Source organism: Trematomus bernacchii, unplaced genomic scaffold, assembly GCF_902827165.1.
Source record: "Trematomus bernacchii unplaced genomic scaffold, fTreBer1.1, whole genome shotgun sequence".
NCBI lineage: Eukaryota > Metazoa > Chordata > Actinopteri > Perciformes > Nototheniidae > Trematomus > Trematomus bernacchii.
The window spans coordinates 3819559-3838345 of NW_022987582.1; the positions used below are offsets into that span (position 1 = coordinate 3819559).

Below are 18787 nucleotides of genomic sequence, written 5' to 3' on the forward strand. Positions count from 1 at the left end.
TAAAATATAAAAAGTAAAAATACTCTTTTTAATTTATAAGATAGATATATACTTTATTGATCCCAATTTGGGAAATTATTTTGTTACGGAAGCAGTAATGAGAGAAAATCCCAAATTGGGAATAAGTATGACTGAGTCCTGCAAGTGGAAAAATATGTTTAAAAGTGATGATAATGTTGTTTATTCATTTAAATTAACTTAAAATCTCTAGAATTAGGGGACTGAAAAATCATATAGGTTGATCTTTATGTAAAGCCTTAATTAACAAAATAACAAATAACTTCAGATGCCAACACTTTTTAAAAAGTACTATTATTCCCTCAGAGGTTTAGTGTAGTATAAGGATGAGGTAGAATCAAATCAAAAATAACCTCATTAAAGGTGGGGTAGGTAATTCACTTCAGAAACACTTTTTGTTATATTCCATGGAATGCTCTTAACATCCCGATAGCAATGAATACATGAAATGCTTTGACAATACATAAAAAAATTTCATCTGTGGAAGCCGTGGCGCTGTAAAAAGCACGACCAATCATTTTAGCCGGCCCGGCTAAAATAACTGGATGGCCTACCTGCCTGTCAGCCTTCCATCTGTGCACAAACTTATCTCGTGCCCTCATTGGTCATGTGCGCGTTTGTGTGTGTTGGAGGAGGGGCTCTGTAAGGAAGTCTGAAGGAAGAGGCAGATTTTTTTCGACTGCGTACTTTCAAATTCTAGCGCACTCGAGCTGGTTTCTCCATTCTTACCTACCCTACCTTTAAGTACTAGTACATTCAAATTGTATTAGAACCGTACATTAAATTCACTCAGTTATTTTAATCCTCTGCTCTTGAAAGGTGACAAAAAAATAGTTTTGGTGTTTTGTTCATTTGTCCTTTACCATCTTTGTATCTGGACTGAAAGGAAACATTTAGCAGCTATATCTTCTTTAAACAAGTTTTCTTGTCTCCAGGATAATCTAGGCGGAAACAGCAAGACAGCCATGATAGCCACAGTGAGTCCATCAGCCGATAACTACGAGGAGACGCTGTCCACACTACGCTATGCCGACAGAGCCAAGAGAATCGTCAACCATGCCGTCGTGAACGAAGACCCCAACGCTCGGATCATCAGAGAGCTCAGGGAGGAGGTGGAGAAGCTCAAAGTTCAACTCTCTCAGGCCGAGGTGAGCGGAGGGTGAACCACAGAGGCTCACAAATTATATAAATAATTAATGGCAGACATGTCATAAATCAGACCAGATAGCACTGATGCTGATTTTTTTCCCCCCATTTCCCCCATCAGTCATTGAAGGCCCCTGAGCTGAAGGAGAAACTGCACGAGTCTGAGAAACTCATTCTGGAGATGACTGTCACTTGGGAGGAGAAACTAAGAAAGACAGAGGAGATTGCCACTGTATGCACATCACTCATAATGAGACTGCAAAACTACAATTCTATTTCATATTTATACGTGCAGTTACACCGTTATTATCTTTGTTTAGGAGCGTCAAAAGCAGCTGGAGAGCATGGGCATCTCTCTGGAAACATCAGGGATTAAAGTGGGTGAAGACAAGTGTTTCCTGGTCAACCTGAATGCAGATCCTGCCCTCAATGAGCTGCTGGTCTACTACCTGAAGGTACACGGCTTCTACAATGTGATAATGCAAAACCAGTCGCAAAACGAGACTACACAGCACTCACTACCATTGTCAACGTGCTGCCTTACATTAAAATGTATGCATATGTTTTGGATTACAAAGTCCAGGGTGATCAAACAGGAAATTAACTTCTAGGGACTTTTCAGTGTAAACATACCGGTCTGTATTAAATGTATGTGGTTAGATTAATGCCTGAACCCCTTTACTTTCAACATAAGGTGTTCTAAATGAAGGTAAATGCACAGCCCCAAAATGCAGATCCTTTTTTAGTGGCACTAATAAAATAAAAACATTTTTGTACAGTGTATAGATTTGTAGACAATTGTATGTCTGAGCGCCATGAATGAATGGAATATCTTTGCGTCATGTCTCCATGTTTGGCATATGCTGTAACTTTTTGTATATAATGGTTGGAAATTCACAAATCCAAAACACCTCGTAATGGCTGAAGTCTGTACAGAAGCCAGGAAGTTCTTTTAATAACAGTCTCATTTTAGGGATTAGTCGTCTCAGCAGACATTTAGTCACTAACTCTCTGTGGTATTACTGCATATTGTTAACAACACAGACCTACCACCGTGGTAATATGTACCGTAGACCCTGAAAGCAGCACATATGCCGTAGTGATCCAGATGAAGCTTTGAAGGCAGACTTTACAAAAAAGCACTCTGTCTAACAACCGCCCGGCTATAGTTGGACCTGTAGCAGCGGAGGCATGTGAGGAAGCAGCCGGCGAACAGAACAACAGGCCTTTGTCTGGGTTCTGCAGCCTGGCATATCAGTGTGGAATGACTATGGTAATGTGAAATGGGTTAGTCCACTGCAGGGTTGGACATCCTCTAGAAGCCTGGATGTTTGTTTAGCAACGCCCACACTGCAATGAGAGAGACACAAGTTCTTTTACTTAGGCTTGTGTTTTTATCTTGAATTAGCTTTATTTTTTTGCAAATTACAATATTCAAAGTGGTTCAAATAACAACATTTTGCAGGTTATAAACTGAAAGTTGGAACAAGATTGTTGGTGTAATTATTTTCAGATGTGTCATTATTAAAGTGTTTTCAATCTGTCCTGCACCTGTGTGTAGGAGCACACGCGTGTGGGCGCAGACACGTCTCAGGACATCCAGCTCTTCGGTATTGGTATCCAGCCGGAGCACTGTGTCCTGGAGCTCTGCCCGGACGGTGATGTCACCCTGACGCCCATTGGGAATGCCAGGTGAGCTACTATACAACCAGCTTCAATATACTTTCCCTATCTCTGTGAATCTCTCTGTTGTCTCTCCTTCATGGATGACAGGACTGCAGTGTTTCACATGATCTCACTGTAAAGGAATTTATGATCTGAACTCCTCGCTTTGATATCAGAGCCACGTGCCCCTCCCACTGCAAAAGGATTGTTCCTTCTCAATCAGTATTTCTCATTTAAGGTTGAAACAGCGGGGAGACAGGGCCTTTTCTGTAGCAGCTCCCAGGCTGTGGAACGATCTGCCCCCCCTGATCAGACTTGCTCCCACTTTGCCTGTTTTTAGATCTCGTTTAAAGACCTACTTGTTCTCCCGTGCTTTTGCAGACCACGTATAAGACGTATCAGTCTGTGTTTCTAAATTGGGGTTTTCTATTTTCAATTTTGTTGTGTTTTAAAATGATTTTACATCATGTATGAGGGTCTTCAGTCTGTGGCTATAAGGATGGTTTAATTTTCTCGTGCTTTTACATTAGTTTATTTTTGTCCTATCGGTTTTGTCTAAATGTATTTATGCTGCTTTTTTATATATTTATTGATGTACAGCACTTTGGTCAACTCTGTTGTTTTTAAATGTGCTATATAAATAAAGTTGGATTGGATTGGATTGGATTTAAAATAATATGAAATCTGACCTTTTTATTATCAGTATTTAATTTCTCTTTTTTTCTACAGGACCTGTGTTAACGGAACAATGATTGATTCATTGGTGCACCTGTGGCATGGAGATCGGATCTTATGGGGCAACAATCACTTCTTCAGGTATGAGACATGTCGTAGTAGGGCCACATCCGAATGTGTGGAGAGTAATGAAATGAATAAGTCACTGATTGGAAGTCCTGTTGTTCTGTAGGATTAATCTGCCTAACCGAAAGCAGCGGGACCGTTTAAAGGAGCTGGACAGAGCTTCCCCCAGAGAGAGCTTCATCGAGGCGGACGTGGAGACGGCCAGCGAGGCCTCCTCTGAGCAGGACTACAGCTATGAGTTCGCCCAGATGGAGGTCATAATGAAGACTCTGGGGAACAATGGTACGATTAGGATAGTATAATTTATTCTTATTCATTCAGGACACAGCTATGGGAAGTATGTAGGCTTCTGCAGAGGTGGGAGAAGTACTCAGATCTTGTACTTGAGTAAAAGTAGAAGTACCAGAGTGTAGGAATACTCTGTCCTGCAATCAAAATGTTACTCAAGTAAAAGTACAAAAATATTAGCATCAGAATATACTTAAAGTAACAAAAGTAGAAATAGTCATTCTTCAGATTGGTCCATTTCAGAATAATATATTTGATATGTTTTGATTATAATTATTGATGCATTAAATTGTAAAGGTGCAGCTAGTTTTAATGACTTTGTATACTGCAGGGTAGCTTGTGAATTTACTCCAGGTGTAACTAAAGTCTGATTTAAGAATTGTTTATATTTCACATCATTAATCCAAATCTGTAAAGTAACTCAAGGTATCAGATAAATGTAGACTAAAAGTACACGATTTACCTCTGAGTTGTATTGGAGTAGAAGTACAAAGAAGCATGAAATGAAAATTCTCAAGTAAAGTACAAGGATCTCATAATTATACTTAAGTACAGTACTTGAGTAAATGTACTTAGTTACTTCTGAACCTTCAGCTTGTTGCAGCTACTCTCAACATATATTAACACCTTTTGTTTTTGATGTTGCATAAAGAAAAGCACCATTGTATCATTGATTACCATGCATTGATTATTTCTGATTGAATAACTTTATTTGTTATCAGATGTTATGGTTGCAGTTTAGCTTGTCTTCAGAACAACAATCAGGACTTGTGTACTGGATTGTGAAACGTGTTGTTTCTGCTGTGTAGACCCCATGCAGAATGTGGTCCAGGTGCTGGAGAAGCAGTACCTGGAGGAGAAGCGGACGGCGCTTGAAGAGCAGAGAGTGATGTACGAACGAGAGCTGGAGTCGCTACGGCAACAGCTGTCTCCTGAAAAGAATCAACAACACCACCGCAGCAGCAGCGAGCGCCTCACGTTCCCGACACACACACCGCACGGCAAACTGCGACTGTGGACAGAGGAGCGGTTAGTGGAATGCACTCACACACACATACACACACACACACACACACACACACACACACACACATACACACACACACACACACACACCACACGGCAAACTGCGACTGTGGACAGAGGAGCGGTTAGTGGAATGCACTCACACACACACACACACACACACACACACACACACACACACACACACACACACACCCTCTCTGCACACTGCAGGGAGGGCTGCCTCAGGACTGAGGCGAGATGAGATGTGCAAATATATTTTCAGTTTTATAAAACATTAGCATTATTAAACATAGCTGTATTAACATGAGTAAGCCAAAACAGTTTTTAAATTGGGAAATCAGTCACTGTGATGGAATTTTGTTCAATGTTGACTGCTATGAAGTTCCTCCTCATCTTTAAAGTGATATATGGAATCAAATAAAGTTTCTCGACACCTTCCTGTTAAAATCCTGAGATGTAACACTTATTTATAACACCTGCTGAAGTTATTTGAAAATAGGTACATTGAAGGAATGCTGTATTGTGTCCCAAGACATCAACCAACACTACAATACCAAAACCTTCTTTACACACACTTACAACATATCAGCATGTGATTGTGCTCTTTACTGAGACAAACCAGGCCCTTCTGCACACCATTGTAGCATTGAGCTGATAATCAATGTGGTAGCTAGATGGCTTTAGCAAATATCCTCTGACATGACTCATCACTTACTGTTCATTCCTTTATATTTTGCCATTCTATGTAACCACTGTGGTTTGGGAGCTAAATCTGATATGAGACTCTTTTTAAACTTAAATATCACTTGTTTTTTATGTCCAATTGCAGTCATTAGTAGCTTCCTACTCAACTCCTGTTTTGCACTAGCTGTTCCTGTAAACAAGGATGGTTTGCTATCTATGATGTGCATAGTGATGATGTTTGTTGATCTTCATCCTCGTGTGTGTGTGTGTGTGTGTGTGTGTGTGTGTGTGTGTGTGTGTGTGTGTGTGTGTGTGTGTGTGTGTGTGTGTGTGTGTGTGTGTGTGTGTGTGTGTGTGTGTGTGTGTGTGTGTGTGTGTGTGTGTGTGTGTGTGTGTGTGTGTGTGTGTGTGTGTGTGTGTGTGTGTGTGTGTGTGTGTGTGTGTGTGTGTGTGTGTGTGTGTGTGTGTGTGTGTGTGTGTGTGTGTGTGTGTGTGTGTGTGTGTGTGTGTGTGTGTGTGTGTGTGTGTGTGTGTGTGTGTGTGTGTGTGTGTGTGTGTCAGGGATGAGCTTTTTCGTCAGAGTCTCTCCCGACTCAGGGTGCAAGTCGTGAAAGCCAACACCTTGGTGCGAGAAGCTAACTTTTTGGCAGAGGAGATGAGCAAACTGACGGACTATCAGGTCACCCTTCAGATTCCTGCGGCCAACCTCAGTGCTAACCGCAAGGTCAGACCTCTGAACCCCGAGCAGTCACACACAAACACCACATCACCTCACTAAATGAGGTGGTATATGTTGTTATCATTTCAAAGTGCGAATATCTTCTGAAAAATAAGAATATTCAAAATCTGTTTTTTTGTAGCGTGGAGCTATAGTGAGCGAGCCAGCCATTCAGGTGCGGAGAAAGGGGAAGGGAACCCAGGTGTGGACCATTGAGAAGCTGGAAAACAAACTGGTGGATATGAGAGACCACTACGGGGACTGGAGGGAAGGCACAGAAGAGCTGGTAAGAAACAGGAGAAATACTAGAATGGCATTCAGAGAGCGCATAACATTCGAGGTAGAAAACATGAGCTGGAATATCAAGGTGTTTCTCTCTTTGTTTTCTTTCAGTATAACAAGGCAAACAGTAAATACTGTGATCCATTCTATGAGGCACAAGAGAACCACAACCTGATAGGAGTGGCCAACATTTTTCTAGAGTGCCTTTTTCATGATGTCAAACTACAATATGCAGTCCCCATCATCAGCCAGCAAGGAGAGGTAAGGGTGCACCATCATATACAGCTTCACTCAGACAGAAACTATTAATTTTCCATATATAAGGATTACATGCTTGTATATTTAAAATTAAGATATTTTGGGAGATTGTATTTATTTTGGGAGATAACGTGCCCTGCCCTGTGTGTACAGGTAGCAGGCAGGTTGCACATTGAGCTGATGCGGGTGAGTGGAGCTGTCCCAGAGCGCCTGTCTGGGGGAGACGACTCTTCAGAGAACTCCAGTGAGAGCAGCTGCTTTGAGGTGATGGACACCAACGGGGAGATCGTCCACATGTCTAAGAGGCTCACCTGCAGGGTAAAAGAGTCACTGGATCCTAACAAAGATGGATGTTTGGGTATTGTTTGGGGATTGTTGAGTACAACAGCACAACAACTTGTCTCTTTGCTGCAGGTGCGGATCAGAGAGGCCACAGGTCTGCCGCTCAACCTGTCCAACTTTGTCTTCTGTCAATACACCTTCTGGGAGCACGGCGAGCCCACTGTGGCCCCCCCCATGGTCAGCCCAGACAGTCCTTCCCCTCGAAGCCCAGACGCCCAGTTCACTGTCCAGTTTGATCAGTGCAAGGTAAATAAAAAGGAGCGGCTGATTCGTTGAACGTAAAGTTGTTCATTCTTAGATTTACTTAGCTTAATGTTCAAGTCTTGTTAACTAAAGACCTTTTGTCTCTGTGCAGGACTACGTTGTGCATGTGACAGATGAGTTTTTAGAGTTTATATCAGATGGAGCGTTGGCCATAGAAGTGTGGGGTCACCGCTGTGCCGGGAACGGAGTTTCGCTGTGGGAGTTAGACGCACTGGAAGCCAAGACCCAGACGCTACGAGACAGGTACATGTATCACGTGTTTTGCTCATACTCGTACACACTGACATAAGCTGACACATACTAATCTTGAGTGTTGCATGTTTAAGGTGGAGTGAGGTGTCTCGTAGGATCGAGCTGGTGATATCCATCCAGGAGTTGAATGAGCAGGGGGAGTACTCATCTGTGGAGCTGAATCCTGGAAAAGATATCAGCACAGGAGGAGTCTTCCAACTCCGACAGGTTAGATAAACACTATGAGCAATTATCCCTTTAGTTCAGACCGGATGCCCAGAATACTTCACCCCCAAATTGATCATTTCTATATATAAATTCCTCACTGCATGTTACCTTGAATTCTTGAAGAAAACTTTATTTACTGGCATGTTGCCACTGTGAACAAAGAACATAAACCAGAAAAAGAGTCATGGTTAATCAAGGCAAAGGACGGTTGTGTTGAACAACAGCAAAATGACATCAAAACATCTGCATCTAGTCTCATGGATCCAGTCAAATCACTTCTCGCTTCTCACAAAACATGAGTTTTTGCTAAAACTTTATGATTTCAAGAACTTTCTAATAAACAGTCTCCTGCTTACATAGACACACATCATATTTTTTGGGAAGTAGTGATCAGTACTGGAAAATTCAGTTGAGGCTTACACTACACAACCTACATTTCAGTTTGTAAGCGGATGTTTTGTAGTAGTTTTGCTGACATTTCCCCATTTTGAATGTATAATTCAAGGTCAAATGGGGTGAGTAATTGATGTACAAATTGTCATTTTGGGGTTGAAGTATTCCTTTAAGAGCTGCATTACTAATGATGTACTTATAAACAGTTGTGTACGTGTAGTAAAGCAATCTGATGTTGAGATATGGAGGTTTGTCCACGCAGGGTCACTCCAGGAGGCTGCAGGTGTGTGTGAAGCCGGTCCAAAACTCGGGCACCCTGCCTCTGCTGGTGGAGGCTGTGCTGTCTGTGTCCATCGGCTGTGTGTCCGCTCGCTGCACCAAACTTCAGAGACCACTGGACAGCTACCAGGTCTGTGAAACACAAATACTCATGTTTGCTATACTCACATGCAACTTAGACTGTGAAATTATTATGTCAAAAAAAAGCAGGATGATGTATTTATGTAATTGATTCTGCGTTTTGGGAAAAGTATGCTCGTTTCATGCCAGTCATATACAACATTATGCAGATTTAGCCAAAGTATCCATCTCTGGTTTCGTGGATATGACTGGTTCATCTGGGTCGCTGGCAGTGAGTCTAAAGAAAACCAAGGAATGTAAAAACTCATTAGTGCCCTATTTGTTCTGTTTACATGCACTGGTGTGCCCTGATGTAGAAAGAAAGCGATAATTTGATACTTTCTTTTCTACATACATCTTAAAAAGTCACATGAGCAGTGACTGTCAAGCTGTCATATCAGGTTTTTTTTTCTGGTTCCCCAAATTTGACTGAGTGTGTTCTCTCCTGCCAGAGAGAGGAGGAAGACGATATGGATAGTTATCAGGTACCCTCTCAGTCTCCCCCTGCTGCTGCTGCTCCCCCTTTAGCTCACTCTGCAGCATGCAGGAAACCACCTTCATCACGTGTTTGCGACTAAGCCTGTTGCTTAGGGCATGTGAGGCAGGAGGCAGAGGGCTGTGCCAACCAAATGAGTGCTTCATTAAAAAGCAGCTGCACATGTGGGCCATTTCTGATGCTGTAATTATCATTCACACCAACCATTCGTTGGCAGCCCTGTGTGCAAAATACAGTTCCACCCATGGCTGAGCTCCCAGCCGGCAGCCTGTCTGCCAGGGATCCTGCCCCGCTCTCTCTCTCTCTCGCCCTCCCCCTCAGGTTGCTGCTCACTAATGCTGCTGTTTGCTTGTCACTACTGAAGAGCTGCAGGGAAAATGAGCCTCACTGAATCACATGGGCATTGCATGGCTGCATGATTTACAGAACTTTGCATGGTGGAAATGTGCTGATGTCAGAAGCGTAACAAGGTCTTTGAAGGCTGTGGGTCACTTTTGACATTGTGGTACCCTCACAGAGTGATCTGCTGTACTGACAGACGGGAGTTTGGGTGGCTGTGATGATGTGATGGTGTGTGCATGCAAGTGTGTGAATGCATGTGTGTGATTTGCAAAGGGGTTAAAGGGTGGTTTACTTGTGTTTTAATTGTATTTCTTTGACCACAATTTTTCAGCAAAAAAACCACATTCTAACTTAAAGGGGACCTATTATGCAAAATGCACTTTTGTACGTCTTTTATACATGAATATGTGTCCCCGGTGTTCCAGGGAACTCACCAAGTGTCAGAAAACACAACCCTCTCTATTTTCCTCCATACCCAAATCTCTAAAAAAGGGGCTGCAACGGATCTGATAAAAACTGATCCAGATTTGAACACTGTCCTGACGTCAGGACAGTGGCGCTACGGCTATTGGGCCAACTCCACCAATCAGGAGGAGACAGCCACGGCCATTGCCGTTCGAAAGCGCTGGAGACGCTGTAGTACATATGCCAGGCCTGTAGGTGGTGCTGTTCTCACTGAATCAGCCCTTGCAAAAACAGGGGTAAACATGTGCAAATTGAGCGAAATGAGGCATGGCTCAAATGCATGATCTGTTTGGTATTTTGAAGAAAAAAAAAGTCCTACACTATATTATTATAATATAGCATGATAGGTCCACTTTAAATGAGCTTTCACTTTGTTTGGCCAGCGAGTGTATTAAGGAGCAGTTATGTTACTCCCTTTCATAAAATCCACCCCTCATCTCGCCCTGTTAACACTGCACTGTGCCCTGCAGCAGAGCCTCTGCCTTGCTGAGCCAGCTGGCACTGACTCTGGTCTCTGCCTGTTTCCAGGAGGAAGATCTCAACTGTGTTCGAGAGCGCTGGTCAGAAGCTCTGATCAAACGACGGGAGTATCTGGATGAACAAATCAAGAAGATCATCAACAAACAAGGTAAGTCTTAGGCCCTGTGTTACAGCTACTACTTGATGAAGAGGCTGCTGTGTTGCCTGGATTTTTAAGTATTTTTGTTCTCCTCATTCTTGTATACAGAGAAGTCAGAGGAGGATATTGAGCGTGAGGCTAGGCTTGTGGAGCAGTGGGTGGGCCTAACAGAAGAGAGGAACGCAGTGCTGGTCCCTGCACCTGGCAGTGGCATCCCTGGAGCTCCTGCAGACTGGTACACAAACACACTCATACTCACTTCATTTGCAGAACTCTGCTTTTTCCATCCTAACCCTATATTCAATTCCTTGTAGGACCCCACCAGCAGGAGACGAAGCGCACATCCCTGTACTCTTTCTGGATTTAAATGGTAAAGCAGTCACATTCTTCATATCAACTGATGTGGCACAGGTTTATGTTAGGCCTGTATGGACACTAACTGTCTTTCATGCTAACAGCTGATAATCTGACAGTGAACGAGCAGCTGACCGGCCCACATGCTGCAGGCGTTAACTCTATCCTGCCCAAGGAGCATGGGAGCCAGTTCTTCTATCTGCCCATCATCAGGCACAGCGATGAGGAGGTAAAAAACTGTTTGACTTTACTGCCCCCATGTGGCCAAAAGGGGAACTCTGGGAAACATATTTAAGTAAAAATACAGTTGCATTTTTTAGGTAAATATTTTTTTTTCGGTGATTTTTCAAAGGCTCTTCAGAATTGTTCTGATTCTTGAATGGTTGCTAAATGTCCCTTTTTTCGCAGATAATTGCACACAAACAAGAGTTCTTAATGACAGCATGTTTTTTCCATACAGTTATGTGCAAAATTGAACTTTGACACAGTCATGTAATTGAACAACTTCATGTATGGAAACAAGATTACAAAGAAAAGTAATTCATTAGTGTCATGAGATAGTGATTTCTCTGCTCATTAGCCAACTGCTGCAAACCCAAAGCTACATGACTGCTTTCTGTGTCTCTGTGTGTGCAGTCACATCCAACTGGCATAGATTTGCTCTAAACCATTTTAGAGATGCATCACTAAAACACCATCTCTTCCCCTTACTCAGGTGTCGGCAGTGTGTTCCTGGGACTCATCCATCCATGACTCTGTGTATCTCAACCGCATCACGTCTCCTAACGAACGCATCTACCTGATTGTCAAAGCCACGGTGCAGCTCAGCCACCCGGCCTCTATGGAGCTGGTGCTCCGCAAGAGGATCGCTGTCAACATCTACAACAAACAGGTTAATACAAGAGCATTATGTAGGGGTCAGCCCACAGCAGAGGTTGGTGGTTAAAGAAATAGATCGTTCTGATGAACAAACATCATTTTGTTTTTCTACAGAGTTTCACCCAGAGTCTCAAGAGAAGAATGTCCTTAAAGAATGCGATATTTGCCTGTGGTGTGACTTATGAGATTGTTTCCAACGTACCAAAGGTACAACTTTTTAATTCTAGTATCTTACACTGGCTGCTTTCCAGACCACTTGTCATCTCCCCTTTATATCTTACGTCTCCTTTCTTTCCAGGCCTCAGAGGAGCCAGAAGAAAGGGAAACTTTGGCCCTTATGGCTGCTCGTGGTGACTGTGAGCAGACTCAGGATGGAGAAACCTACATAGAGAAGTACACAAGGGGAGTTCTGGAAGTAGAGAACATCCTCAGTCTGGAGAGGCTACGACAGGTATGAAACACAGTAGCATACTGACAGAGAGAAACATAAACAATCTGATTTAGAGCCATGTAAATATACAACTAACTCTAACCCTGTCTGTTTTTTCCCCTGAAGGCTGTAACAGTAAAGGAAGCACTCACCAACAAGGGAAGACACCTAAGAAGGAGTATCAGCACACCAAATGTACAGCATGTAATGAATACATCACTCACTGCACTGCCCTCAGAACCATATGGAAATAATTGTTATTAGATCATCTGACACTGATAACACTTGTCTCTGTTTCTTGGTCTCCAGTCTTCGTGTAGTAAAACAGACCTGACTGGTTGTGAGGATGAAGACTGTAAGGTAAGTCGCATGTTAATCACACAACCCTGATTTAGGCATTAGAATGATGCTCGTCAAAATGCATAGCTTTTCTTTAAGATAATGCTGCTTGTTGTTATTACCTTTTTGATAATACAAATCTCACTTTTTAAGGTTTTACATGAATTTCTCCCTTTTATACACTAGGGGTCTCCACTTGAGCCCCGTAGCTTGTAGAGTTTGAAAAGTCTAGCTGCCACTTTACAATAACCTCACAACACCTCCAATGTAAAATGTGTTTTTTTTCTAGGACCACTGTGATCACGTGGACACCAACTGCAATCCCCCAGATGTCTCGCTTTGTACAACACCGATCAAATGCAAGGAGAATCCAGGTAAACTACAGGAACAGCACATATGCAGTCTACAGGTGTTTTTGTTGCTACATTATATTTGAATTCCCACAAATTGCCCCCATACAGGTTTTGTTCCAGAGAGCCCTACATTTTTCAACTCCAGCCCCTTCAAAGCCCTCTCCCCTCAGCCACCGAAGTTCCTCAAGTCCCTGCTTCCTGTCAAAGAGGAGAACAAAGCAAAGAAAGTCCTGGAGGCCCGGCCCCTGCTGGGACAGGAGGTAAGGAGGAAATATTCACTCTTTCTCAAGAGAGGAGAATTCTTGTCTTTCTTTTTCCCATGGTGTTACCACATGTCAAACCCCATTTTTACATTTCACATGTCACTTTTCATATTAAAATACATTTACACAACATGATAAATACATTGACATTGACAACATTTACTAAATGTCCCAAGCTGCTTGATGATTTTAAAAGATAATGGCTTTATTGTTCTGTGTTTGGACAAAATAGACATGATGGCACCGTCAACTGTGTTCATGTCACTAAACTAAAAGAGCATGACTCACAGGAGCATGACTTCAATTGTAGAGAGCCACAACACTAAATTAGACAAAGCTATGCTACAAAGTCTCATGCCTGATTTTGTATGTGATAATTGGATTGTTCTGAGTTTGTGGCTGCTCCAACATTTGAACTAACTTTGCATATTTGTCTTCATCATTGCCTGAAGTCGACTAAAGGGGCGCACATACATATCAGCTTTGCTACTGGCTATAATAATGTGTGAAAGATATAAACAAGGGTCCCTTTTAGAACACTTCAAGCAAGCGTTTTTTTGTGAAATATCAAACTGCATGGCACTAACTGTGTAACTGGCCTGCCCAGCTCCATGCATGCTGTGTGTGTGTGTGTGTGAAGTGTTGTTTTGACCCATCTGCAGAGCATGCGCTCATGTGTGGACAGCCCTGCACTGCTCCCCCCTCCCTGCCCCTGGCGCCGGCCCAGGGCAGGCAGCGAGGGCCACTGCACGCCTTCCACCCCCACCCCCATCTCCAACTCCACCACCCCCACTCCCACTGTAAGTGCTACAGACACCAGGACACACTGCTCTGAAGGTTGCTGTAGGAGTTTTACTCACAAACACACACACATAGACGCTAAGATACAATTACATGACACACCAACACTGCTGTAAGTATCTCACTTAGACTTAGATTTCCACTGAGGGTTACACTTATTACTGTATGTGAGCTCCCCAGCAACAGATACACGTTAACACGTTCCAACAGTAAGTAAAGAAGAATAGAAGTTATATCAAAGTTTAGGAAACACAGACAACGCCACATCATCAAATAAGAATCATGTTCCATTATCACATTGTACGCCAATTTTCATTGTCCTCTTTCACTTCAAACAATGTGTTTTTATAGGATATGCTCCATACAGGCTACAGCTAATATCATGTCCTGTGGGATGTGTCTTTTTTCTTCTGCTGCTCTTGTTTTGATCAGCAGGACTCTGAGGACGAGGATGTGGACATGTCTCTGAATCTCGATCGGAGCCCTCAGGACCACAGCAGCTTCCCGCCTTACATCCCGGAGGACTTTGCAAACTTTGAGATCTACAACGCAACTCTGGAGAATCAGGAGGGGTTTCTATCGTTCCGCTCTGAGTTGAAGGGAAGCCGGTGTGGAGCTGGGAGTGGAGAGAGGGAGGTGCCTCGAAGCCCCACAGCCAGCAGTTGCACTAGTGGCTACTTCTCACACAGTGCCTCCGACGCTACGCTGTCCGACATGCCTTTCAGTGGCAGTGAGAGCTCTGACCACCTCAGCGGCACCTCCAGAGACCCCCAAGACCCTCCTGCCTGCCCTACTGGAAGAGGCTGTACCCAAACCAAAAGTGTTTCTGCAGGGAGTGACATCCAGCAGCCTCCTCTCTCAACAGGTGGGGATCAGGATCCCGCCTCTTCGCCTGTCAGTATTCCTCAATGCAAAGACAAGCGGCTAACATTCCCTTTGCCTCACAACTGTGTGCTCGGTAGCAGCCAGGAGTTCAGTGACTTTAAAGGGGCCGATGACAGTATTGGAGACAGTGATTTAGCACATTTCACACAGGGATGGGAGCAGGATGGTTTGGATAAAGAAACATGTGACACTGGCAGTCAACCCTCCTCTGATGTCTCTAGTAATATATCAGTTTCTGAAGACATATCAACTGCTACATGCAAATGTCCAAATAATACAGGCAACGTTAATGTAGCCAGAGCCCCAGTATCTGTCCCTGACAAAGCTCCAACTCCTGCGTCACCTTCCCCACTCTCACCTTTATCTACACCCCGGTGCTCTGCCCCCCCTATGCGAGCAGGAGGAGAACCTCCAATAGAGGAGCCGGCCCAGGGGGACCTGCCCCACGGGAGCCCCTGTCCCAGTCCCAACCCCAGCAGCGCAGAGCCCTCAGGGGACTCCAGCGGGGACGAGAGCACCCCCGCAGCTCAGCTCCCTGACTGGATGGCCCCGGGGGAGCAGGTGTGGGTGGGGAAGAGAAAGGGAACGGTCCACTACGTCGGAGGGGTGGAGTTTGCTAAGGGGATCTGGATTGGTGTGAAGCTTGACATGGCAGTGGGTGAGTCCTTTAAAAATGTTGCCCAGAAAAAACATTACTTTTTGTTTGGAGAGCCCCACAAATACATATTATCAGGCAATTTTAGCTTGAGATATTGAGGTAGTTTAGAAATAATGTCGTCATCCAAGAAGTCTTTTTACATTCCATTCAGTTCATATCAATTTGCAAATAACTTTAGTGATCCCCATAAAACCCATATTTTTCTAATATTCAAATATTATCCGACTTGTTTAACCCTCAAGTATAAAAATAATTACACGTTCAACCCATTGAGGCCATGGAAATAAACGGCTGTGGGCTAGGACTGCCACAATATCACATTTTCATTCCCCATAAATTACTGTACAAAAAAGTATAATTATTATCCACTGTATTATTTATATAATGATATTATAAATATATATATCTTTTTAACTATATCCTGGCACCCCAATCTGGGTATTCAGGTACAGGTGATCCACAATAATGCTACATATCTGTGTTTATTGATTCTCATTTAGGTAAACACAACGGGACTGTCCAGGGCAGGGTGTACTTCCGCTGCCCCCCGGGTCACGGTGTGTTTGTGAAGCCATCTCGTCTGAACAGAGGGCCGCCCTCCATGGACACAGAGCCCCAGACTCTGATCAGATAGGACCCAAAGAAGGACCATCTCTCTGAGGAAAGGCATGGACCCGAGGGGGGTCTTCATATCCCGTGCCTGACTCCTCTTCTTGTGATGGAGATGTAATCTGTGGACGTGTATGCTTTCCTAAAGCATATCTGACCTGTGCATTTAATGAAGGTATATCCAGAATACTGTTCACTGAAAATTCACTATGCACATATCTGAGTTTTCCATACATGGATATTTTTTGATAGTAAACAACCTTTAACCGTGAGTCCATGTGGAAATATTACCCACATGCATTTTCTTACGTTGTTTTCTAAACATTATATATGATATTTTTGTAAGACAGACAATGCATCCTCTCTGATGCTCATATTGGAGTTATGTGGGTTATAAGGATAAAGAATGTACTACTGGTTAAACATTGATATTTACATCAATATGATCTGTCAGGGGTAACCAAAGAACTACGGTTCCATATCTGCTGTTATAAGTAATATGTTTTTTTGTTTTTTTAACGTGTGTATGTGGAGGCAAACACTATAAAATGGTATGTGTCCAAGTTAAGCTTAGTGCCATATCTCTAGGAGTAATGCCACACGCCCTGAACAGAGGACGAATCTGCTAAAACTGACTGCAGTTATCATGTTGAATGATCCTGTTGAAGTACTGTTAACACTGTGGTGGAAATAATCCCCATCCAGCATGGGACTGATGCTGTTTGAAAGCTTGCACTGGAAAGGATTCTTGGAGAGTTTGCTGACTGTCTTCCATATCGGACTGATGAGGTATTTTCTATCCCAAGTGAGAAAAAGCCCTGTGTGATCACTTTAATCCGGGGAGCCAAGGCCTGGATGTACTGATGCCTTAATGCCCTGTTTCCATAAAGGCAGGCGCATAAACCCCAAACTGCTCAATGAACTCTGTTACACGTTCACTGAGTTTTAAACAAACTATCCGTATGGACCCGAAACCTGTGTATGTATATCCTAAAATGCCCAGAGGCATTCAAAATGCCACCCAGCCTCGCTGACTGACTGAAGACCTTTTTAACTGATTGCCTATCTGCATTTTATATGTTAACTGACTGTTATATAACACTACATGTAGAAAGGTACTAAATAATGCTTTTATTTCACATGGAGGATTGGATGAATGGGTAATGGACAGTTCAAAATAGTTTAGTTATAAAGAAGAGCTGACCTTATTTTTATGGAATTGGTGGACTGTGGAACTGACTAGAAATAGTTTATATATCCAAGCTGTAATGTCAAGTAAATGAAACAAACCCAAGACCTTACTTTAAAGAAGAGAACAAAGCTGCTCTCCCCCGAAAGGAGTTGTAAATAGAAATGTATTTGAACATAGTATTTACACTATTATAATGTACAGAATTGTATTTATAATGTATCGCAAACTGTTTTAATTGGTACAAAATGTTCTAGAATAGAACATTTGCAATCAATTTACTGTGTTGACTCTTCATTTGGTCCAGTGTTTGCATGTTTCACTATTTTTAGTTTTTTCTGTCTCACTGACAAACGTGTTTCCAATACATGTATACTCAGTCTAAATCTAAATGCAATCATTTAAAATCTACTCTAGTTTAACTTTTCTTGCTCAGAGGTTCTTATTTTAGATACGTTTGGTGTGATAGTGCAGCTTAAGAGAATCCATAAAAAATACACTATGCCCTCATGGGACTTTAATAATAAGTCCATATTTAAAGTTTTCAGAAAAAAATGAATAGATCTGCAATGAATGTGTCTTTCACTGACAGTTGTTTATTTAATTGTACCTTCTCGAAAAACTAATATTTTGTATTATGTAGCCAAAATGACCTACCTTAGATTATGGCAAAGCAACACACCCCATTGCATGGTATATGTTCTTGTAAAACACAATCTGTTATAATAACTTTACACAATATTAACACCACAGGAGGGGGTGATTCTTACTGTAACTTCATCTCTTGGATGAGATATCAACACTAATGTTTGTTCCACTTCTAGCTTCTCAATGTGGGGACATTATACTTGATGTCACTGGCAGATGTATGACTGGTAAACATGTTGTCAACTAAATGATGCAACTAAGCATATGTGGGGCGAATCAGAGACTGCTCCCCGGCTGTCTCAGAATTAGGCCAGTGGTGCCAAATTTGAGTAAATGTAAATATAGCGCCCCCATGGGGTCAACTGATGATTTCTTTTTCAAAACATGCTACATTACAAAAATTATAATTAATGTGTGTTGGGTGGTAACAACTTGATCCATAGCAACATCTAGGCTACAGATACTGCTGTGAGTATGTAATTTATTTATAAATACGGAGCTAGGGGTTTACGTTTGCTGGTTTGTTAATAAATCCTGAATTTAAACAGTTTAAAGGGGGAAAAAAGAGGGAAAAGCAATATTATACTTCACACTGTAGTCTATTGGACTAGTATGATACTTGTAAAGATGTGGCCTTGTTGAGGACACTGAGGTCATTGGTGTTTTTGGGGCATTTGTTGGCTTTATTAACCAGGTGTTAGTTATGTTTGT

At 42.6% G+C, this 18787-nt stretch overlaps 1 protein-coding gene across 7 annotated transcripts in view; it reads left to right on the forward strand.

Moving 5' to 3' along the window:
* The window catches only part of kif13a (kinesin family member 13A), a 35851-nt gene extending 18146 nt beyond the window's left edge, over nt 1-17705 (forward strand). For 2 of the 7 annotated variants that reach the window (XM_034127963.1, XM_034127967.1), the window contains 30 exons: nt 954-1166; nt 1286-1396; nt 1485-1619; nt 2726-2856; nt 3559-3645; nt 3737-3912; nt 4728-4947; nt 6193-6355; nt 6492-6635; nt 6743-6892; nt 7043-7207; nt 7304-7477; nt 7587-7738; nt 7822-7954; nt 8610-8756; nt 9199-9231; nt 10578-10677; nt 10777-10903; nt 10983-11038; nt 11127-11251; nt 11738-11914; nt 12016-12108; nt 12200-12352; nt 12458-12535; nt 12641-12691; nt 12960-13044; nt 13132-13283; nt 13949-14086; nt 14520-15630; nt 16131-17705. In XM_034127963.1, the coding sequence (XP_033983854.1) occupies nt 954-1166; nt 1286-1396; nt 1485-1619; nt 2726-2856; nt 3559-3645; nt 3737-3912; nt 4728-4947; nt 6193-6355; nt 6492-6635; nt 6743-6892; nt 7043-7207; nt 7304-7477; nt 7587-7738; nt 7822-7954; nt 8610-8756; nt 9199-9231; nt 10578-10677; nt 10777-10903; nt 10983-11038; nt 11127-11251; nt 11738-11914; nt 12016-12108; nt 12200-12352; nt 12458-12535; nt 12641-12691; nt 12960-13044; nt 13132-13283; nt 13949-14086; nt 14520-15630; nt 16131-16264 (4914 nt within the window). In that variant the 3' untranslated portion in view covers nt 16265-17705. The remainder of the gene's footprint in view (nt 1-953; nt 1167-1285; nt 1397-1484; nt 1620-2725; nt 2857-3558; nt 3646-3736; nt 3913-4727; nt 4948-6192; nt 6356-6491; nt 6636-6742; nt 6893-7042; nt 7208-7303; nt 7478-7586; nt 7739-7821; nt 7955-8609; nt 8757-9198; nt 9232-10577; nt 10678-10776; nt 10904-10982; nt 11039-11126; nt 11252-11737; nt 11915-12015; nt 12109-12199; nt 12353-12457; nt 12536-12640; nt 12692-12959; nt 13045-13131; nt 13284-13948; nt 14087-14519; nt 15631-16130) is intronic. The other 5 variants (XM_034127964.1, XM_034127965.1, XM_034127969.1 and 2 more) reach the window with 5 other exon arrangements.
* Nucleotides 17706-18787: the final 1082 nt, after the last annotated feature.